This window comes from Erythrolamprus reginae, chromosome 1 (genome assembly GCF_031021105.1).
Source record: "Erythrolamprus reginae isolate rEryReg1 chromosome 1, rEryReg1.hap1, whole genome shotgun sequence".
NCBI lineage: Eukaryota > Metazoa > Chordata > Lepidosauria > Squamata > Dipsadidae > Erythrolamprus > Erythrolamprus reginae.
Genome location: NC_091950.1, coordinates 219,154,550 through 219,178,519, shown reverse-complemented (window position 1 = coordinate 219,178,519; position 23,970 = coordinate 219,154,550). Strand labels below are relative to the sequence as shown.

At 42.3% G+C, this 23,970-nt stretch overlaps 1 protein-coding gene across 10 annotated transcripts in view; it reads right to left on the bottom strand.

Moving 5' to 3' along the window:
• UBE2F (ubiquitin conjugating enzyme E2 F (putative)) overlaps nucleotides 1-23,970 on the bottom strand; it is a 238,023-nt gene that overhangs the window by 68,203 nt on the left and 145,850 nt on the right. Inside the window, exon 8 of one of the 10 annotated variants that reach the window (XM_070732236.1) lies at nucleotides 22,466-22,579. The exons of the other annotated variants lie outside the window; for them this stretch is intronic. Within the exon in view, the coding sequence (XP_070588337.1) occupies nucleotides 22,472-22,579 (108 nt within the window). The 3' untranslated portion in view covers nucleotides 22,466-22,471. Of the gene's footprint in view, nucleotides 1-22,465; nucleotides 22,580-23,970 lie in introns of those variants that run through there. 10 annotated transcript variants of the gene reach the window in all.

Sequence of the window (23,970 nt, the reverse complement as noted above, 5' to 3'; positions counted from 1 at the left end):
ATGGGTGTCAACAGGCTCAGGCTCAATCCTGACAAGACAGAGTAGCTATGGGTTATGCCTCCCAAGGACAATCTCATCTGTCCCTCCATTACCTGGGGGGAGCTCTTGCCCCGTCAGAGAGAGTCTGCTGCTTGGGCATCCTCCTCGATCCACAGCTAACTTTAGAACACCACCTTTCGGTTGTGGCGAGGGGGGCATTTGCCCAGGTCCACCTGGTGCACCAGTTGCGGCCCTATTTGGACAAGGAGTCTTTGCTCATGGTCACTCATGCCTTTATCACCTCAAGGTTCGACTACTGCAATGCTCTCTACATGGGCTACCTTTGAAGACTGTTTGGAAACTTCAAATCATCCAAAATGCAGCCACGCGAGCAGTTTTGGACCTTCCAAGACATGCCCATATCTCACCATCATTCCGCAGACTGCATTGGCTGCCGATTGGTTTCCGGACACAATTCAAAGTATTGGTTATGACCTATAAAGTCCTATATGGCATAGGATCAGATTACCTCCAAGACTGCCTTCTGCTGCACGAATCCCAGCGTCCGGTCAGGTCCCAGAGTTGGTCTCCTGTCAACGAGACAATGTTGGCTGGCGGGACCTAGAGGAAAAGCTCTCTCTGTGGGGGCCTCGGCCCTCTGGAATCAGCTCCCCCTGGAGATTCGCACTGCCCCCACCCTCCTTGCCTTCCGAAAAAGTTTAAAGACTCATCTTTGTTGCCAGGCCTGGGGTCATTAGATCTTTCCCCCTGACCAATGAGTGTTTTTGAGTGTGTTTTATGGAATGAATGATTATGAATTGGTTTAAATTATTTTAGGATTTTTAATTACATTAATTGGATTACATATACTACTATGTTTTGTATATGTGTTGTGAGCTGCCCCAGGTTCTCGGAGAGGGGCGGCATACAAATCCAATAAGTAAGTAAGTAAGTAAGTAAGTAAGTAAGTAAGTAAGTAAGTAAGTAAGTAAGTAAGCAAGCAAGCAGCAAGCAAGCAAGCAAGCAAATAAATAAATAAATAATTTTGGGGGAGAATACTCATTTTTATTATAGAAATCCTACCTAAAAGGGATAATTATAGTCTGGACCACTTCTCTAAGTCTTCAGTTATTTTCTGTATTGTCTTGTCATAATTGTCTTTTTTTATGGCGCTACATTTAGAGGTAAGTGATAGACCTAAATAATTGACTCTTTTTGTCATGTCAATATTTATGAGATTCTCCAACTTTTTATTTTGTTTACTTGACATGTTTTAAATTAAAATCTTTGTTTTGGTTCTATTTATCTTAAGACTGGCTATCCTGCTGTATTGTTTGATTTCTTTAATTAGAAGAGGTAATGGATCTGCAACTATAAAAACAATGTCGTCGGTGTATGCTTGTAATTTATATTCTTCTTTTCTTATTTTTAATCCTAGTATTTCTTTTTATCTCTGATGTTTCTTAGTAAACTTTCTTGGGCGAGGATAAAGATTAATGGGGCTAATGGACAGCTTTGCCTCACCCCCTTTTGAATATGGATTTTATCAGTTGTGTCCCCATTTATTAATATTCTTGAAGTTTGTTAGTTATAAATTTCATTATTTGCAATTGGTTTTTAAAATATAGCCAATTAATTTGATCAAAAGCTTTCTCCGCATCTAGGAAGATATAGGTGACTTCTTTCTCTATATGAGTGTCACAATACTCTAATGAATCTAAAATTATTCTTATATTATTTTTAATTTGTCGATGGAGCAAAAAGCCATTTTGGTCTGAGTGGATAAACTTATTCAGAATCTTTTTGAGTCTTTCTGCCATGATTTATGCTAAAACTTTGTAATCCATGTTTAGTAGGGAAATAGACCTATAATTTTAGTGTTTAGTAGGGAACCAGGCCTATAATTTTGTATTAGGGATTTATTGGAGCCTCTTTTGGGAATCAATGATATGTAGGCCTCTTTCCAAGATTCTGGTATGGCTCCTTCATCCAAGATCATATTAAAAAGTTCTAACATAAGAGGCCGTAATTGTTTCTGTATATTTTTATAAATTTCAAATGGAATACCATCTGGGCCAGGGGGTTTGTTATTTTTCTGTTTCTCTATAACTTTTGTTAATTCATTCATGGTGATTTTTGTATTTAACATCGTTCTTTCCTCTTTTGTAATAGCAGGTAGATTACAATGTTTCAGGTAGTCCTCCATTAAAATTTTAGACAAGGAGAGATAAGAGCTTCCATTGAGGGGATAATAAGAAAAGAAAAGTTTATATATGATTGATTTTAAATGTTGTTGTGTTTATAACTATATATTGTTTTACTTTATGGTGGAGAAAATAAAAATCTTATATTGAAAAAAACCCACAAGATGCTAAGGAGTAAAGTGATCTTGTGAGCTTTCCTAATGAAGCAATATCCCTTTGCCTGATTTTCTCATTGTTTCTCTCCGAGGAAAGAGGGAAGTGAAGTATTTTAGAAACTGTTTTTTAACCCCAACCAAGGGATTAGAAAGCAAGCATATGGGCTCAGAACAAGCAAACTAATGTGCTGAAGCTGATTAGACTAAAGACTAGCCAGTGGTCCAGGAGTCACTGCTCACAGTCACTCATGCCCTCATCACCTCGAGGTTCGACTACTGTAATGCTCTCTACATGGGGCTACCTTTGAAGAGTGTTCGGAAACTGCAGCTGCGAGAGCAATCATGGGCTTACCATGTTACACCAACACTCTGCAGTCTGCATTGGCTGCCGATCAGTTTCCGGTCACAATTCAAAGTGTTGGTTATGACCTATAAAGCCCATCATGGCATCGGGCCAGAATGTCTCTGAGACTGCCTTCTGCCGCACGAATCCCAGCGTCCGGTTAGGTCCCATAGAGTTGGCCTTCTCCGGGTCCCGTCGACTAAACAATGTCATCTGGCGGGACCCAGGGGAAGAGCCTTCTCTGTGGCGGCCCCGACCCTCTGGAACCAGCTCCTCCCAGAGATTAGAACTACCCCCAACCTCCTTGCCTTTCGTAAACTTCTTAAAACCCACCTTTGCTGCCTGGCATGGGGGAACTGAAATATCTCCCCCGGGCCTACACAGTTTATGCATGGTATGTATGTTTCTTTTTAACAAGGGTTTTTTAGTGATTTTTAACTATTACATTTGTTTATATTGTATTATTACTGTTGTGAGCCGCCCCGAGTCTACGGAGAGGGGCATACAAATCTAATAAATAATAATAAAAATAATGCCGTCCTTCTCCTTAGGCTCAGGGCGGCTTACAACATGTTAGCAATAGCACTTTTTAACAGAGCCAGCATATTGCCCACACAATCTGGGTCCGCATTTTACCCACCTTGGAAGGATGGAAGTCTGAGTCAACCTTGAGCCGGTGATGAGATTTGAACCGCTGACCTACAGATCTAAATCAGCTTCAGTGGCCCACAGTACAGCACTCTGCCTGCTGCGCCACCCCAGCTCACATAATATGTGTATATATAATCTAATAATATTATATATAACTATATAATAGTTATATAAATACATAATATTTATAATAAATTATTTTTATAGTTATATTATAACTATATAATATGTTATATGTTATATGTTATATTAATGTTAAGAGTAGAAAATTAGGATTAAGTATATTTAAATCAGGATTGAAATTCCAATTTTTCCCTACCAGTTATATGGGCGTGGCTTGGCACAGGAAGGAGACTGCAAAATCTTCATTCTCTTCAAACTCTTACAAAAGCTTTAATCTTTCCTAAACCTCCTAGAATTCATAGGTGGCAACTAAATGGTCATGAAATCAAAGAAAAGTTGATATTTAAAGTACCTTAGGATCTTTTTCAGACCTCAGGCAGAGAAGTGATCAGTGAACTATGTAACTCAGGATGCTTAAAATTCGGCCTTGGAACAATTAGATTTTTTAAACTAATGGGTAACCCCTTTTAATTCTTATTGCCTTTAATCTATTCTCTGGCAAGGTAAGCTCCCAATTCTTGTATGGTGTGCAGCAATTACTCAGAATTTGGAAACAGTGGCAGCAAGTTTCTTAAATTCTTGCAAAACATCTTTCAATTTAATGAAGCACAGTGGACCAAAACCAGCTGATGACATGGCTCCTCAAATCAACACAGATTGGAAAGTTTTGCATTTCATTTGGAAACCAAGGACTCAGAGGAAGAATGGAGAGGCACACCCTGCAAGATGCTTGAGGTCCAATGTAACGTTTCCACAGCTGGTGTTGGTCCGTTATGCTTCATTAAGTCCAGGATCAACGCACTCATATACGGAGGGATTTTGGAACGCTCCATGCTTCCATCCACATACGAGCTTTATGGGGATGGTGACTTAAATTTTCCAGCAAGACTTGGCACCTGCCCACACTGCCAAAGCACCAAAACCTGCTTCAATGATCGTGGGATTACTGTCCTTGATTGGCCAGCCTGACCTGAACCCCATAGAGAATCTATGGAACATTGCCAAGAGAAAGATGAGAGACATGACATGGAACAATGCAGAAGAGCTGAAGGCCGCTATTGAAGCATCCTGGTCTTCCGTAAGACCTCAGCAGTGCCACAGGCTAATAGCGTCCATGCCACGCCATATTGAGGCAGTAATTGCTGCAAAAGGGGCCCAAACTAAGTACTGAGTATATATGCATGCTTATACTTTTGAGAAGTCCGATATTGTTCTATGTACAATCTTTTTTTTTTACTGTAATATTCTAATTTTCTGAGATGGGGTATTTGGAGTTTTCATGGATGATTATCGAATCATCATAATTGTGATGATTCCATAATCATCACAATTATGACAAATCAGAGCTTGAACTATCTTGCCTTGCATGTTATGAAAATCTCTCATGTATTAAGTTTTACCTTTTAAGTTATATTACTGAAATAAATGAACGTTTGCACAATATTCTTATTTTTTGAGTTTCACCTGTATAAATGTTTTCATTGTTGAGAGCCAGACTGATATTTTCATATAAATTTTTGCTTTCATTTTTCCCCATATCCGAAATAGAACATTTTGTACATGTCTTTGAAAATATATATGAGTTTTATTCTTATCATACTACAGAAAGGCATGCCATCCTAATTGGAAATCATTACCTTCCCAAAACAATAATTTTCTATATCTGAGAGTTATCCTCTCTTTCACCCATCTTAATACAGAAACATGAAAGTAAAGGGCTAATCTGGTAGCCTAAAGCCCCAGTTACTTTTAGATTCTTACAACATTTTTAGTGTTATTCTTGCTTTTTTCCCTTGTCAAGCTAATTTCAAAATTATTGTCTTTAACTCATCAAAGTATTTTTTCTCTACTTTTATAGAGATCATTTGGAATTTTAAAAAAGTAGCTATGGTAAAGTTGCAAATTTTTCCATTTCTCCAAGTCCAGTTTAATTTGTTGTTGTAGTCTTATATATACTGCTCAAAAAAATAAAGGGAACACTTAAACAACACAATATAACTCCAAGTAAATTAAACTTCTGTGAAATCAAATTGTCCACTTAGGAAGCAACATTGACAATAAATTTCACATTTCGTCAGCACATACAACTTTATACAGAACAAAGTATTTAATGAGAATATTTTATTCATTCAGATCTAGGATGTGTTCTTTGAGTGTTCCCTTTATTTTTGGAGCAGTTTAGTTATCTTCTTTAATTGTTACACATCTTGCTGTTGGATATTTTCCCAAGTATCTTACTTTCTTAATTATCTGAATATCTATCTTTTTTGTCAATTTATCTTTCTGTTTGTCTGTTAGCTATTTTTGTTTTATCTTTATTCTCAGTTCGGCAACTTCTCCATATTCTTTTTTTATTATTATTAACTTAGTAGAATTATATTATTTTTGGGGTCATTGTGGAGTGCTTTTTCGGCTTCTTGGAGAGATATATTTAATTTGTGAAGTTGAGCATGTTTTTCTTTATTCTTGTTTGCAGTGTAGGAAATGTAGATGCCGCGTATATAGGCTTTAGTGGCATCCCACGCTATTTCGTTAGGTATCTCGCCATTGAAGTTGATTTTAATAAAAGGGGGGATATCATTTTGTATTTTATGTTGGAATTGTTTTTGATTAATAACCGTTGGATACATCGACCATCTATGGGGAGTGTTGTGAGTATTGTCTCTTATTGTCAGTAGTAGGGGATTGTGGTCTGCCCAAGTTGCGTTAAGTATTTGAATGTCAATAATTTGATTTATGGTTTCTATGTTAGACCAAGCCATGTCAATACGTGAACAGGTTCGGTGGGGAGGAGAAAAGAAAGTATACTGTGTGGATTCAGGGTAAAAATATCTCCAGATATCTTTTAAAGCAAATTCATAAATTATTTGTTTGAAGGTTGAAGGAATAATATTACGAGTACGGTGTTTAGAATTGCCTTTGTAGTCTTTGTTTATGTCTACTATTGCATTAAAGTCTCCAATTATTACAAAATTACTTAAATCTAATTCTAATATTTTTTTGTGCAGATTCTTAAAGTAAGTAGATTGCTTAACGGATGGTGCATATATTGTTATTATATTTATTGTTTTCTTGTTTTGTAGGGTTATTTGAACAATTAGTAGTTGGCCGTTGTCGTCAGTGTGTATTAATTTTGGAGAGTAGGTTTTTTTAACGTATAAGACTATGCCTCTCTTTTTTTCAGCAGCGGAAGCACAAAAGAATTCAAATTTGGGGATGGCTAATAGAGTAATCTCTTCATTTTTAATATGGGTTTCTTGCAATGAAATTATGTCATAATTATTTTCAAACAGTTTGTGGAATATTTTTTGTCTCTTTTTATGTGAATTCAGACCATTTATATTGGTTGAGAATAATGTAATTTTAGTTTGTTTATTATTGCAGTGTAGGTTCCTTGGGTTTCTCTCGTCTTGCTTCTGTTCTTGCCCGAGTAATTGGTCCTTGTCTAATTGATTCGCCATTCTGGTTTTGGGGTTCTTGGTCCTTGTTTGGTAAGTTGTCGTCGGAAGGGCTTTCTTTGTTTGGAAGAGTATCTCTGGTATCAAATTCTTTCAGGGCAGTCTGGTCTATTTTCAAAATGTGGGCATAGAAATCTCTTGCGTCCTCAGGTGAAGAGATTTTGTATTTTTTGTCCAGAAGTGTGATTGTCATACCTTCTGGTATCATCCACCTAAATTGTATGCCTTCTTTATTTAGCTTAGTTGCTAATGTTTGATATGGTTTGCGCTTCTCCCTTACCCGTCTTGGAATTTGACGAAGAATTACGATGTCCCGGCCTTGATGAGTGACTGGATTGTCTTTGGAGGCGTTATAGATTTCATCTCTCATTTTCCTTTTAAGGAAACGTACATGCACCTCTCGGGGGAGCCTATTTCGTCTGGCATATGAGGTGGAGAGTCGATACACCTCGTCCATTTGCGCAAGGATTTCTTCGGTAGGTTTGCCAGTAATTTTGGCTATTATTGTTGCTACTGTAGCGGGGAGGTCTTGTTGGTCAGTTTCAGTTATGTTTTGGAAGCGTAAAAAGAAGGCTGATTTTTCAAGTTCCAAGTTTATGAGGGACTCTTCCAGGGATTTGTTAATATGTTCTGCTTTAGCTTCTGAGAATTAAAATCTAGTGTCCATCCTGTTAGTTAGATCTTCAATGGTAGTTATTTTTTCTGTATTTTTCGTGACTGTTTCGTGGACGACTTCCATTTGATCTTCTAGTTTGGTCGTACGTTCTTCAAGGTGACCCGCATGGTCTTGAATTTTCCTAATGTCCTCCTTCATTTCTCCCATCGTTCCTTTTAAAGATTCAAAGTTAGTGTCTAATGAGTCTTGCATCTTAATCATCATCTCAAATAAGGAGTTTAATGTTATAGTTGGAGTCGCCTGTGATGATTGCTGGAGAGATGTTTTGTCTAACAGTTCTGAAGCACGTTGTTGGGTTGAAGTTGGAGTTGCTGGTTGGTTGGAATTTTTCTTCCATGATTTCATTAAAGTCGGTTGGTTTGAAGCAGACATTTTTGTGTTAGGCGAAAATCGTTATGACAGTTGTATAAAGTGTATAAGTAATAAGGTATGTGTATGGTATAATAAAGGGATGTAAATAGTGTAATCAAAAGTAATTGATTTGGAGAGTTCAGGTAGAATTGAAAATTATAGTATATATATTAAGGTTTAAAGGGTAAAGTTAATAGAGTATTATTAAGGAAATATCAAAATTTGTTACACTTAAGAGGTGGAAAGAGAAAGAAAATTTATATTGAAGTTTCAAACAATCAAAGAATTGATAGTTAATTTAGTATAACCCAAATAGTGGTGTCTCAATGTACGAAAAAGAGGGGGAAAAAAGAAAAGAAATAAGAAAAAGTAATAATTCAATAATACAATTATTCAATATAAGAGAAAAACAATCAATCAATTAATCAATTAGACCCTTTAAATCAATTAAATCAATTAAATCTTAGGACACTAAGTTACTATCTGTCACAGTTTGTAGAATCAGTTAAATAAGTCTAGATGCTATTTGAAATTAATTAAAAATAATTAATAATAAAGTCTGGAATCTAAAGTTAATGTAGAATAAACCTATCAAATCACAATATAGTCTATCTAAGTAATTCAATAGTTAAGGTAAATATTAGAATATCTTATGTATTACACAATTAGGTAAATAGGTTTTATCAATATATATAGTATAATATTTCAATAATATGTTAAAGTAAAAAGGAACCAAGAGTCAAAATCAGAATCAGGGGTTCAAAAATCAAAAGTACAATTCAAGAATTCAATTCATTAATCCCAAAAGTACAATTCAAGAATTCAATTCATTAATCCCAAAAATCAGTAGAGGTTAGGGCAGTGTTTCTATGGAATGTCAGGTACAGTGAATAGTATTGGTTTCTAATGATTTCAGTTCAGTTCAGTTCTAGTAAGTCTTTAGTGGAGAGATATAAAGTCAAGGAGGTGGAGTCAAACCTTAGTCTTGGTGAAATAGAAATTGCAGATGTTACAAGGGTCCAAGATGAAGAAGAGAAAAAGTAAGGAAATTAACAAATTCTTCAGAGGTTTTAATATGCAAATGTTCAGAAATATCCAAATATCCAATATCCAAATGTCCAATTTCCAAATGTCCAAAAATATCCAAAAATGTCCGAAAATAGGTGAAAAAGATGGGGAAAAAATTAATCCACAAGTATAAAACTGGTGAGAAAATTAATCCACAGGTAAGAGCAAAAAAAAAGCAAATATATATATATATATATATAAAATAAACTTTATTTATTTAGTATGGGGAAAAAGGAATAGGAGGGGGAAAATTAGCAAAAAAGATGGAGAAAAAGATATGGAAAACGAGGATAAATGGTAAATGGGGAGGTGGGATTGGGGTCTTCCGGATGTTCTTTCAGTTCTCAACTACTTTACTTCTTTCAAAATAGTCAGGGTGTTATCTCAGAGACAAATATAAGCGGTGGTTTTTTTTTTGAGAGATTTAAACTTTCTCCTACCTTCAAACACGTTACTTTAACCTTCTCCCTTGCAAGTTTCAAAGTGAAGTCAATAAAGCTGGGGCGAGTTGGAATCACAAACAGGCTAAGCGGAAATATCGTTCTACAAACCCTCAAGTAATTTCCGCAAAGTCACCATCGCCAGCTGTAAATGTAATCACGGATCGAAGTCGCCGCCTCCTGATGAATTTCAGACTCGAAATGAGTCGGGATAGCGATCTTCGCAAGGGGAATTTCCACACACAAACCACAAAATCCAAAAACCGTCCTTGATCCTTCTGCAGCAAGCAATAGCACCCCCAAAAATATTTGTCGTTTCCGCGGCTTCCAAAGTAAAGCAGAGCGCGGCGCTTCCGGATCAGCAAAAAAAGCTGATCTCTTTGGTTGACGATTTGGAGGATATCCCGCTCCTGGGGGGGTCCACCGAGCACCCCCGGGTGCACAAGAACTTCCCCTCAAAGACCTTGGGCTCTACGGGTCCGCGGTCGCCCGATAGGGCTATCGATCAACACAAAAAGCCAGATGTAACCCGGAGAACTGGGGAACACACAGATATTATTCTATTACATTGCTGGGAAAGACCTTGAAAGCAAGCCAAAGTGAAAAACACATGGAAGATTATTTTTTTGCTCTGGGAATAGGTAGTGTTTTCTTAAAACTTTTTGTACCTAGTGGATTATGAATACTCTTGGCATTGCGAAATGGCTTGGAGACTGAGTGAATTGCTGGGTCATCTGAATTTAGCAAACTCCAGGCCATTAAAGCAAAGATTAATAGACACAATGTCATGACAGGGAAAAACAAATACATTTCAAAAAGAAACGACGAACAAAAAAGAACTAGGGGGAGATCAAGGAACATGCACAATATGGTTGTGCAATTAGGAAACCCTCAGCAAATGATAACAAAAAATGAACAAAAACCTCAGAGAATAGAAGAGAAATAAGGAGCGGAGGAAAGTTTAGTGTTCCCTGTCAGCATTTGGAAATGTCAGATTCAGATTAGGAAGAAGACATAGAAGCTGTAAATTACCCTGATTAAAGAGAACTTATAGAAAATCCATCGAATGTTAGTAAAGATAGTAATACAGTCATACCTCGTCTTACGAACCTAATTGGTTCCACGGGGAGGTTCGTAAGACGAAAGGTTCGTAAGACGAAACATTGCTTCCCACAGGAAACAATGTAAAGTCAATTAATCCGTGCAACCAAAAAAACCCCCCCGCAAAAAACCCGCTGCCGCCCGGCTGTCACCTTTTAAAACAGCCTGGAGGCTTCTCAGCGACCTCCCGAACGCCGAACCTGAACTTCCGGGTTCGCCGTTCGGGAGGCCGCCGAGAAGCCCCCAGGCTGTTTTAAAAGGTGACAGCCAGGCGGCGGGGCTTCCCAGCAGCCTCCGAACGCCGAAGGTGGAAGTTCGGGTTTGGTGTTCGGCTTCGGGAGGCTGCTGGGGAGCCGCCCGGCTGTTTTAAAAGGTCACAGCCGGGCTGGGGGGCTTGGGGGGCTTCCCAGCAGCCTCCCGAACCCCCGAACTTTTCCGCGTTTTGGAATTAGAGTAATGTTTGCTTCTATCCAAGTACAGTGGTACCTCTACTTATGAATGCCTTTATCTACTAACTTTTCCAGATACAAACAGTGTGTTCTACTCACAAACCATTTTCTACTTACAAACCCTCACTTCTCTCTCGGCTGCTACTATTGCTGAAAGCAGCGGCCAAAATGGCAAGTCAGAGGAGTTCTCTGCAGCCGCCACATTTCGCTGCCACATTCCCCTCTAGCCCTCCGGTTCCTCCGCCCCCCTCCCACTGCCAAAATCCCCCCTTACCTACCGCTTCCTTAACCATATCTCGCTGCCAAAATCACCCCTCCAGACACTTCCTATGCTGCCCCAAATGCTTCCAAAATCACCCCTTCAAACACTTCCTATGCCGCCCCAAATCACCTCCAAGATCACCTCGTCAAACGCTTTCTATGCCATCCCAAATCGCCTTGAAAGTCACCCCATCAAATGCTTCCTATACTGCCCCAACTAGCCTCCAAAATCACCCCTTCAAATGCTTCCTATGCTGCCCCAAATCGCCTCCAAAATCATCCTTTCAAACACTTGCTACGCCACCCTAAATCGCCTCCAAAATCACCTTCAAATGCTTGGTACACTGCCCCAAATCGCCTCCAAAATCACCCCTTCAAACGCTTGCTACGGTGCCCCAAATTGCCTTCAAACCCTTCCTATGTCACCCCAAATTGCCTCCAAAATCACCCACAAGCACTTCCTATGTCACCACAAATCACCTCCAAACTCACCCCTCCAGATGCTTCCTATGCAGCCCCACATCGCCTCCAACATCACCCCATCAAACGCTTCCTATGCCACCCCAAATCGCTTCCAAAATCACCCTTCAAACACTTGCTACACCGCCCCAAATCACCTCCAAAACCACCCCTTCAAATGCTTGCTACGCCACTTCAAACTGCCTCCAAAATCACCCCCTCAAACTCTTCCTATGTCACCCCAAATCGCCTCCAAAATCACCCCCTAAACACTTCCTATGTCACCCCAAATTGCCTCCAAAATCACCCTCAAACGTTTCCTGTCACCCCAAATTGCCTCCAAAATCACCCCTCGACGCTTCCTATTGTCCAAAATCACCTCTTCAAACGTTTGCTACACTGCCCCAAAGCGCCCTTGAAAGGCTTGCTACACTGCCCCAAATCGCCTCCAAAATCACCCCTTCAAACACTTCCTATGCCGCCCCAAATTGCCACCAAAATCACCCCAACCGCTTACTATGTCACCACAAATCGCCTCCAAAATCACCCCTCCAGACGTTTCCTATGTAGCCCCAAATAGCCTCCAAAATCACCCCTTCAAACACTTGCTACGCCGCCCCCAAATGCCTCAATTCTCATTGCTGCCTTTCTTCAATACATTTGCCTTCATTAGGACTTCTATTTGGTGTGGCATGGGAAGTGTTTGAAGGGGTGATTTTGGAGGCTATTTGGGGCAGCATAGGAAGCATCTGAAGGGGCAATTTTGGCGGTGATTTGGGGCGGAACAGGAAGCCTTTGATGGGGTGATTTTGGATTTGGGGCAGCGTTAGCCTTTGTTGGGACCTTCATTCCTCACTTCTCCTTGCTGCCTGTCTCCACTCCATTAGCCTTCACTTTGTCCACTTTGTTCACTTTTTTAAACCTTAAAGTTTGGATTTTCCTAATGTGTTTGCATGCATTATTTGCTTTTATGCTGATTCCTATGGGAAAAAAATGCTTCTAATTACGAACTTTTCTACTTACGAACCTGATCACGGAATGAATTATGTTCATAAGTAGAGGTACCACTGTATTTGGTATCTTAGCCCCTAGTAATACCTCATTGTAAACCTCTAACTCAGGTATCCTCTAAGTATTTATATATTTCTGCTAGTAATCCATCCTAGTCCTGGAGATTTGTTCTTTTTTTGTCTATCGCCTCTGTCAGTTTCATCATTGTTAGTCTTTCATTTACCATATTTTTAATGTTTTCACACAGTTTTGGTAGTTTAGCCTTTTCTAAGTATTGTATTATCCTTTCTTCGAGAATTTTTTTTTATCATATAGTTTTTCATAATACAGTGGTACGAATGCCTATACATACAAACTTTTCTAGATATGAAATGGGTGTTTAAGATTTTTTTGCCTGTTCTCATGTACCATTTTCCACTTATGAACCCTTGCTTCTCCCTTGGCTGCTGCTGCTGCTACTGCAAGCAGCAGCCAAAACTGTCATGCTGGATATTGCCAGCCACAGAGACATTCAGTAATTAAAGAGTTAACATGTGTGCCTTATTATTAATCACTCCCATATTCCACGTCATATCCTACATATCACTTCCGTCCTCATGAACTTGTTGTTCTGCCTTTTGTTCCGTTCCTCTCCAGACGCCATTATGTAAGCTGCTTATATTCTTTTGTCTCTCAAGACATTGTTTGTTTTCTGCTTTTATAAATAAAGAAATGCTTGTTTTTATTACCACTGATTGGATCTCATAAATCCATCGACCTCCGCGGTTAATTAAAGGTTCAAACGGGCTTTTATTATCCGTGACATGGAAGCAGGAGGATGGTTCTGCCTTAATTAATTAAAACCTGATATGCCTGCAAAGAAACGGAGATATTACCCCTTGCATCCTCCAGCAGCAGGCATGCCAACTCCAGCAGAAGAAGCTCCTGCCCCCCTGAGGGGGGAAATTGCTACTGAAAGAATTTCACCTCTTGCCGAGATCGTAGAAGAAATTTCCGGTGAATCAAACTTAAACCCCCTCATGGGAAATTTAATTACTTTAACAGAAAATGTTACGTTATCAGAACAGGCTTCCCAATTCTGTGTTCCTGGTCAGACACAGCCAGAAAGTTCAGAGCTACAGACAGAAGAAATAAATTACTCTGAATCAGATAAGCATTCAGCTGAGCTCGGAGCGCGGCCAAAAATGAAAGCTCTTAATGAGGAACAGATGTTCTCAAAACGCTCTGAATCAAGTTTACAGGAAAGCCAGCTTGTGTTAGCAGATATTGATTTACCAACAGCGAAAGCTCTTGCCAAAAATCTGCAGAGAGACATCCAAATAGCTCAGGATTATCTCTCAAACTTTTATGTAAAAAGAAAATCAACTGCCCTTACAAAGAGTGAAAATGATCTAATAGATTTCTATTGCAGTCAGATAACTAAGAAAGAAGAGAGGCTAAGTGAATTAAGAAATATGCAAATGATGTTTTGTCAAGGGGAAATGCACAAGTTATTAGAAACAAAGAAAATGGCAAGCTCCCTGTTTTAAAAGCATTGATCTCATGCATACCTTGCCATCCAAAGAACTTGGTGCAGCGCCACCCAGTGGCCAAACTGAGAATTTACCTAAACCAATTTCTTCATTTTTACCAATTTATTCATTTTCAAGCCAGATGAAAAATGATCCTGCAGTGCCACCTGGTGGCCAAATTAAGCAACTGCATGAAAATGTCCCTTTTATGCAAAAAGACTCTGAAATGCTATCCAGTGACCGTTTTAAGCAATTTAGGTCACCAGAAAATTTATATGGCCAGAAAAATGTTAATTTGTGCCAGAAAGATTTCTTTTTAGCTAATCAAATGAATCAAGGAGCTTCAGCAGGACAATTCTACACTGCAGACAAAGAAAGGTTTGTACCTTAACAGACATTTTTGCAGCAAATACCCCAACGAAGCCAAGGAGCGCAATTTTCACAGGTACAATCGCCACAAGTTTCTGCTACACCCGTGCAACTGTCGCAGATTCCACTTCAGCCGGCACAACCACTATTGGCACCACGTCCACCACTTCCACAACAGATACCGGCTGCAATTCAAAGACAATTCTCTACCTTGGCACCACTGCAAGGTGAGTCTCAATTAAAGAACAGTGGGTGGAATTATAAGACGTAAGTTACACCAAATTAGACTGATATTAGCTGCAGAAGGGGTTGACCATATAACTTTCAACCCACCAAATAGACTCTGGACAGAAGAAGAAAGAGCTTTAGATAGAAGAGTGACTATTTTGATTCTTATGTCTCTTGATACCGATTTATCAGTTAGATTTTCACTTGATAATACTGCAAATGCCGTGATCACTGCCTTAGATGAACTTTACCGACCTATTTCAGCCGAAGGCACATGTTTATTGTTCACTGCCTTTTTCAATGCAAAACTAAAACCTGGAGAGAAAATTGCTCCACACTTATCAAAACTCTTGGCAATGCAAAAGGAATTGGCAGAAAGAGGATACAACATTGATCACCTACAAATGACCATGGCAATCATCTCGTCGCTAAATGAGGACTGAAAGGACCGTTGTACCTACCTGAACGGTCTTCTCGCTGCACTGGAAGGAGACTCCAACATGGGTAGTTTACCAATCCTATTGGTAGAGACTGAGTTGAATATTTACATATTAATTGAGTACCGCCCCCTTGTATCCCCCATGAGCTCAGTTTTAAAAACAAAGACAATGTAAGAGGATAACCAATTTTTATTGTCAACTATCAAACGAAACAATTTCCCCCCCAACTCCGGCGTCCCTGAACCTAGCAGTGCCGGGTGGGTTTGGACTCTCCTTCCAGTGCAGCGAGAAGACCGTTCAGGTAGGTACAACGGTCCTTCTCCACTGCATCTGGAAGGAGAGTCCAACATGGGATATGCCAAAGATTAAGGCCCATGGGAGGGAGAAGGTCTTATCAGGGACGTCGGGGAAGAACAAACTCGTTGCAAAACACGTCTTCCAAATACTGCGTCTGCTGAGGCAAAGGAATCCAACTTATAATGTTTAATAAAGGTTGAAGGAGCCGCCCAGGTTGCGGCTTTGCAAATATCTTCTATGGATGCTTACGTGGACCAGGCAGCTGATGCGGCCGCACTCCGTGTCGAGTGACCCGTCAACCCTAGTGGTGAGGTCTGGTCCCTAGCTTTGTAAGCTTCCGTGATATAGTCTTTGAGCCAACGGCTAATAGATTTAGAAGACAGTCCGAGTCCCATCTTATGTTGTGAGAATGAAATGAACAACTGTTCAGATTTCCTGAACGTTTCTGTCCGTCTGATGTAGATCTTCAGAGCTCGCCTGACGTCTATTTTGTGCCATCTCAATTCAGATGGATGGTTCCCATGCGTACAAAAATCAGGGAGTATCAGTTCCTGTTTCCTATGAAATATAGTATTCACCTTTGGCATAAAGGTGGGATCTAGTCTTAGCACGACTCTGTCCGGATAAAAGATATAGAGGTCCGGCCTAACTGATAAGGCCGCTATTTCAGACACTCTACGTGGTGACGTTATTGCCACCAGGAATGCTGTTTTAATGGAAAGCAGCTGTAGTGAGATGGACCTCAAGGGCTCAAACGGTGGTTTTGTCAATGCTCTGAGTACCAAGGGGAGGTCCCATGACGGGAACCTTCGTACTGGAGGGCTGTGTTTATTCATGGCTCCTCGTAAGAAGTCTCTCACCCACGGGTGAAAAGCTAACGAACGTGCCTCTGGAACTTGTATCATAGTTGCGAGGACTGCCACCTGTCTCTTTAGGGTATTAGGAGCTAAACCCCGCTCTATCCCCGTTTGCAGAAATTCCAACACTGCAATCACTGATGCTTCTATTGGGTTCAAACGACACTGTTCACAGAATTTACAGAAGGCTCGCCAAGTCGCCTGGTAAATCCTTGAAGTAGATGGACGTCGTGCTGCCTGTATTGTATCTATGACCTTCTCTGGTAACTTTTGTTGTTTCAGCCGGCTCCTCTCACGTGCCACACAGTTAGATGTAGCCACTAGGGATCCGGATGTTGCAGATTCCCCTGACTGAGGGCGATGATCCGGTCCGGAATTCTCCATGGAGGTGACACCGATAGTGCCACTAGGTCGGAGAACCACGGATGTCGAGGCCAGTGTGGAGCCACCAACAGCACTTCCGCTCTCTCCTCCAGAATCTTCTCCACCACCCTGGAAATGAGACTTGTTGGAGGGAAGGCGTAGAGTAGACCGGGTGGCCAAGGGGAAAGAAGGGCGTTGACCCTTTCTGCCCCTGGTTCCGGAAAACGTGTGTAGAACCTGGGGAGCTGAGGCATTCCGCTGGCTCGCAAACAGGTCTACTAGAGGAATCCCGAATCTTTGAGTCATCCGATGAAAAATGGAGAGGTCCAATCTCCATTCTGACGGATCTAGAATGGTCCTGCTCAACCAGTCCGCCTGAGTATTGCTGACGCCGGCAATATGTTTGGCCGTCAAGGATGCCAAGTGATTCTCGGCCCAATTGAAGAGGTGATCTGTTTCCTCCATGAGGCGTTGTGACCTCGTGCCACCTTGGTGGTTTAGATGGCCCCTGGTTGCAACATTGTCCGTCAGGACCCATACGTGTCTGTCCTGCACTAGTGGGGCAAAAGTTTGGAGGGCCAGGAAGACTGCCCTCAGCTCGAGGAAATTTATATTGACCGGTTCCAAGTCCTTGGCTGACCAGAGTCCCTGGGCCATGTGATGTCCAATGTGTACACCCCATCCTGAAAGGCTGGTGTTGGTCATAAGGGTTATCGGATTCCGTAGACGGAAGGGGGAGCCCTTGCTTAAGGCTTGCGATGTCCACCATCTCAAGGACTCTTTGACTGCCCGTGGGACATGGACCTTCTTGCAGCAATGGCTCCTCTTGGTCCTCTGAGCGGGAAGCAAGAACCACTGTAGACCTCGGATATGGTGTCTGGCCCAATGAACGATGCCTGCGGCTGACACCAAGGTCCCCAGGGTTTTGGATAACAATGCCAGTGGAACTCTCCTGCTGTGCTGAATGCTGGAGATCAGTTGGCGTATGGTGAGTTGTCTCTCCGGAGAAAGGGATACCGTGTTTGACAAGGTGTCTATGACTGATCCCAAATGTAGCAATCTGGTAGTGGGAGACAGTTGACTTTTCTCCATATTGATTGTGAAACCGTGAGATTCCAGTGTTTTCACAGTCCTGTCCAAATCGGTTCTGGCTCTCGATGGGGACCTGGACAAAATGATTATGTCGTCCAGGTAAGCCATCAACCAGATTGATTGCTGTCACAGATCTGCAGTCAAAATGTCCAACAGTTTGGTGAAAGTTCGTGGGGCTGATGACAGGCCGAAAGGCATGGCCCTGTACTGAAAGTGCCTCCCCTCGAAGCAGAAGCAGAGGAACCTCCGATGGTTTGGATGAATGGGGACATGCAGGTACACCTCTTTTAGATCTATGGATGTTAATAGATCTTGGGATCGTATGGATGCTATAATTGTCTGTAAGGAATGCATTCGAAATCTCCTGTACTTTATGAAAACATTCAGTTGTTTCAGATTTAGGATTAGCCGGCATCCCCCTGAGGCCTTGGGTACTATAAAAATCACTGAGTAGAACCCCTTGCTTTCTTCCTGCCAGGGTACCGGTTCTATGGCGTGAATGTCCAATAAATGTTTGATCTCCTCGCGGAGTTGTAGTCTCTTTTGCAAGTCCTGTATTACGGGGCAATGAAGGAAGCGGTTGGGTGGAGGTTGGATAAACTCCAACTGGAGTCCCTGTGAAACCGTGGCCAAGGCCCATTTGTCAGATGACGTGAGCCGCCAAGAGGGACTGAAATGTTGGAGCTTCCCTCCTATTGGCATCAAGACAGAGTCACTTGGAGCGACAAAACCCTCTCTGGTTATTTCCCCGAAATGGCCGTCTTGACTGTTGATAGCCCCGGGGTCTGTCCTGGAATGATCCCCGATCGGATCGAAAGGCCGGTTGGCTGTATTGACTGTATTGGCCCTGAGCAAAGGATCTTTGGGCCTGTCCCGTTCTGGTGGTGGCTTCCCAGCGAGGATTCTGGCGTCTTGTGTATGGAGCGGACCTACGGTCCTGTCTCCTATTAGCCCTGGGGAGCACTTTCCTTTTGTCTCTGTCCTCTATGAGGACCTTCTCCAAACTCTCCCCGAACAGCATGGATCCCTGGAATGGGCTTGAGGCCAACCACCACTTAGATTTCAGGTCCGCCTGCCAATTTCTCAGCCAGAGAAGGCGTCGTGACGACATAGCGGTTGCCATGCTTCTAGCCGAGAACTTCGCCGCATGGAGGGTGGCATCTGCAGAGAATTCCGCTGCCGCCCGCAGCTTGCTCAGGTCTTGACGGAGGCGCCCGTCGTCTGGCCTGAGCCTGGATTGCATTTCCTGCAACCACATAATTGATGCCCTGTTGATGAATGATGCCACGGCAGCTGCTCTGAACCCCCAGCCGGACATCTGATGTGCCTTTCGCAGCAATGTCTCCGCCTTCCTATCCTCCGGCTTCAGGCTGTCGCCAGTCTCCGAGGGCACCAAGGCGCTGGAGACAAGTGTCACTACCGGTTGGTCAATTGGCGGGAACTCAAGGAGTTTCTCTACCTCCTCGTCGAAGGTGTAAAACTTCCGCTTGAGGTTCAAGGGCCCCTGTGCCGCTGCCGGGTGCTGCCAAGGCCGCTTGACTCCTTCCACAAAGATTTCTGACGCTGGGAAGAGGTCGGTTTCAGGATGAGGCTCCTTGAGGAGGGTAGCTGAAGTCTTTGCCGTGTCTGCGGTTTCAGTTACCTTGGGCGCGCCCGGTAGGTTCATCACCTGCTTGGCCTTACAGAGCAAGGTTCTGAAAAGCGCCGGTTTGAACAGGCCTACCGCTGGTGGTTGTTCTGGCGCTCTCTCGTCCTCTGACAAGTCATATTCTCTGTCGCTATCTTCAAATTGTGGTTCTTCCGTCAAGGACCCCACACCCGAAGGGGGCGGTACCGACCAAGGGTTTCTTTCTGGAGCCTGTTGAGGGTGCCTAGCACCTTGTTGCACCCCCGTTGCGATGCCTTGTGAGTAAGCGTTGGCAATGATTTCCTGTAGGTCAGGTGGCATCTGTTGCCAGGAGCCAGATGGGCCCCTTAAGCCTGCTGCCGTGGGGGTAAAGGTAGCAGAAGGCCCCTGCAGGCTTCGGACTGAGTGGCCTGCAGATCCCGGCCTGGTCCAAGAGGCGCCAGGTGATGGCATAGCCTGAGATAGAGGTTGAAAATGTCTTTCAGGTGACCAGTCCCCCTCTGGCATGATCCCAGTAGCCCCCAAGGGAGATTGGGTGGTCAGCTGGTCAGGGGTTAGCGGTTGCCTCTGAGTAAAGGGCAATCCCGTGGGGGAGGGCTGCAGGGCCGCTTCCAATTTCTGCTCAAGGGCCTTAATACGCTTCTCAGCTTCCTTCAACGAGGAACTAGAGGAATGGGAGGCTTTGTCTTTGTCTTTTGCCTTCCCTTTGCCCTTGTCTTTCACAGCGGGGGAGCTGCTCTTGTCAGTCCCGGCCTGTTCTTCCATGCTTACTCACGGTTAATGCTTGTAATACAGTAGCTCCGTGACTCCACACCTTAACAGCTCGTAAATTCACTCCCAAAATGGCGCTCAGGCGTTCCAGCCTCTTGCGCCGGCGCACTGGGGTCTAACAGCCCTGTTCGCGCCTTTGCCAATGGAATCCCGCCGTTTCGCGTGTAATCGCGCCGGCCAATGATGCCCATTCAAAATAGCGGCGCCTGTGCCGTTCGCGGTCTTTCCGGGCTTGCTGTCCCTTGCTTTGCCACTGATGGCGGTCTCTGCCAGGTGATCGCCCTGGCTCTTGCCCCTGCTGCCCTTCACAGCCTGGTGGTCTCAGCGGCAGTGTTGTTGCAGCGGCGGCGGCTTTTTCAGCAGCGGCTTTTTTCCTTGACGCCGAACAGCTGATCGCTCCTTCGGCAATCCATGCCGGGTCCCGGGAGCGATGTTGAGCCTCCCAGTGGGGGGGCGGACCCCCCCACCTTCGGCTCGCAGCCTTAGTATGGCCTCGGAGACCAGGGACCCCAGGCTGAGGTGCTCCTCTCCAGGGCAATTCCCATGGGGGGAAAGGACCCCTGAGGAGATTCGTTGGGGTGTTGCCCGCGGAGGGCAGAGACCCCATCCAGGTCTTCATCACCACCAAAAGAGAGAAAAATTAAACAGGTAATGTTAAACTTAAACCATTTAAAACAATTTAATTTACTTAATCTCTAAGAGCAAAACTCAGCAGTCTCTACACTGGGACTGAGTTTTTAAAACTGAGCTCATGGGGGATACAAGGGGGCGGTACTCAATTAATATGTAAATATTTAACTCAGTCTCTACCAATAGGATTGGTAAACTACCCATGTTGGACTCTCCTTCCAGATGCAGTGGAGAAAGAGTCTATTACAAAGTTCCATAGTATACCTCTACTATGGCACTGTTGTCGCACATGCTATTCTGATTGGTGGTGTTTATTACCTGAAGCCGAAACCTTGTACGCAGGTAGATGTAAATATAAGCATTCCAAACCATGAAAGCACAGGCCCAGAGAGAAAACCTGTTGCTACTATAGAAACAGAGGCTCATAAAGTCAATGAATTCCAAGAGGTTCCGCATAATGTTGCAAATGTTAAACCTGTACTGACAAACAAATCTTTTCATTCCAGGTGCATTCACCGTTGGCACCAACGTTTGGGCCATGCTTCATATGATGTCTTATCCAAGATGCCTGAATTCGTAAATGGTTTCAAAATTGATAGTAATTGCCCAATTTACTTAGACTGTTTTGTTTGTAACAAATCAAAATCGAAAGCTGCTCCTATTGCTAAGCATGCCATACGTTTGTCTACACGCATTTTTGATTTGGTTCATACCGACATTGTCGGTCCATTTCGGCCTACTAGGGGTAACAGTAAGTATTTCTTAACTATTGTTGATAGTTATTCTAGATATGGTTTTGTGTATCTAATGAAACAAAAATCAGAGACGTTTCAGATCTTTACAGACTTTGCTGCACAAGTCTTCAATCAACACGGTGTCCGCATCAGAAGAATTCAAAGTGATCGTGGTGGAGAATTCATGTCCCAACAATTCCAAGGATGGATGAGACGGAATGGGATACGGGACCAAACTTCAGCCCCTTACATGCCCCAACACAACGGTATTGTAGAACGACACCAGGGCGTTTTACAGACTATGTATCGCTGTCTCCTAGAGCAGAGGTCTTCAAACTTGGCAACTTTAAGACTTGTGGACTTCAACTCCCAGAATTCTCCAGCCAGCTAAGCAGGCTGAGGAATTCTGGGAGTTGAAGTCCACAAGTCTTTAAATGGCCAAGTTTGGGGATCTGTGTCCTAGAGGATGCTGATCTCAACAATTTCTATTGGGGTGAAGCACTAAGGTATGCAAACTATATTGTTAATCGTACCTGGAGCAGTGTTTTAAAGCAAACTCCTTTCTACATGCTTTATGGAAAGAAACCTGATATTCAAAACCTTCACATTTTTGGCTTCTATGCCATGGTTAACATTCCACTGGCCCAGAGAAAGAAAGGAGGTCCAGTGGCAGAAAGACTGAGATTTATAGGTTTTGAAGAAAGTTCCAAGTACTACAAATTTGCTGACTCTGATCACAAAGCTGTTATTTCCAATTCAGCTAAATTTGAGGAAGATACAAATTGGTCCAGAATACATAGTAATGATACTTCAGTTTATTTTCCTAGAGATTATGTTCAAGGTACAGCGCAACCTGACTCTCAGATAGCTGTCCCAGATGTTCCAGATGTTCCTGATGATGTGCAGTCTTCACCAGTCGCAGATGATGTTCCTAGCGATGTAATTGGAGATGGAGATGATCAAGATGATGAATGGACCATGGTTCTAAGACGTTCCAAGAGAACCACAAAAGGAATTCCTCCAAAGAGATATCAAGTGCAAGTATCTCAAAAATCTTTTCCTGTTCTTTGCAACAATGTTACACTTCCTCCCGAGAATTTTTATCAAATAAGACATTTACCCGAGTCAGAACAAGAAAAATGGTATGATGCAATGCAAGCTGAACTGGACAGTTTAAAGAAACTTAAGGTGTACAAACACGTTGAAACTCCAAGGAACAAGAAGATTATTGGCACACGATGGGTCTACAGAATTAAACAAAAACCAAACGGTGAGAAAATATATAAAGCAAGATTAGTAGCACAGGGCTACTCTCAAATTTTTCCAGAAAATTACACCGATACTTATTCACCTACTGTCAGAAATGAAAGTGTCAAAATTGCTTTAACAACAGCCGTTGCCCTGAGTTTAGAAGTTTTCCAGTTCGATGTCGAAACTGCTTATCTGAATGCTGATCTAGATGAACACAACAAATATCCTGAATTAATTTGCTATGCAGATTCTGATTGGGCAGGTGATATAGAAACACGACAAAGTACTTCTGGTGTTATAATATTTTTGAATGGTTGTCCAATTTATTGGAAAGTTAGAAAGCAGAAATTTATTTCTTGTTCTTCCACTGAGTCAGAATATGCTTGTGTCTCTGACTGTTGTAATGCTTTAACCAATGTTTCTGCTCTCATTAATAGTATCTGGGCTGATCCCATGAAACCAATAGTTATTATGGAGGACAATATTTCAGTTACATTCATAGCTGAAGCTGAATATGTGGGAGCTCGTTCACGGCACATCGACATAAGATATAAGAATGCAAGAAAATATGTACAACAAGGATTCGTGAAATTACATTATGTGCCCACAACTGAACAGATCGCTGACGTGCTGAATAAACCACTGCCAGCTGACCAACACGAATACCTCTCCAAGAAAATGTGCCTTATGTGAACCAATGTCCCCGATGACTGCCAAAGAAGGGCTGTCATGCTGGATATTGTCAGCCACAGAGATATTCAGTAATTAAAGAGTTAACATGTGTGCCTTGTTATTAATCACTCCCATATTCCACGTCATATCCCACATATCACTTCCGTCCTCATGAACTTGTTGTTCTGCCTTTTGTTCCGTCCCTCTCCAGACGCCATTATGTAAGCTGCTTATATTCTTTTGTCTCTCAAGACATTGTTTGTTTTCTGCTTTTATAAATAAAGAAATGCTTGTTTTTATTACCACTGATTGGATCTCATAAATCCATCGACCTCCGCGGTTAATTAAAGGTTCAAACGGGCTTTTATTATCTGTGACAAAAACAAGTGCTTTTAAGTT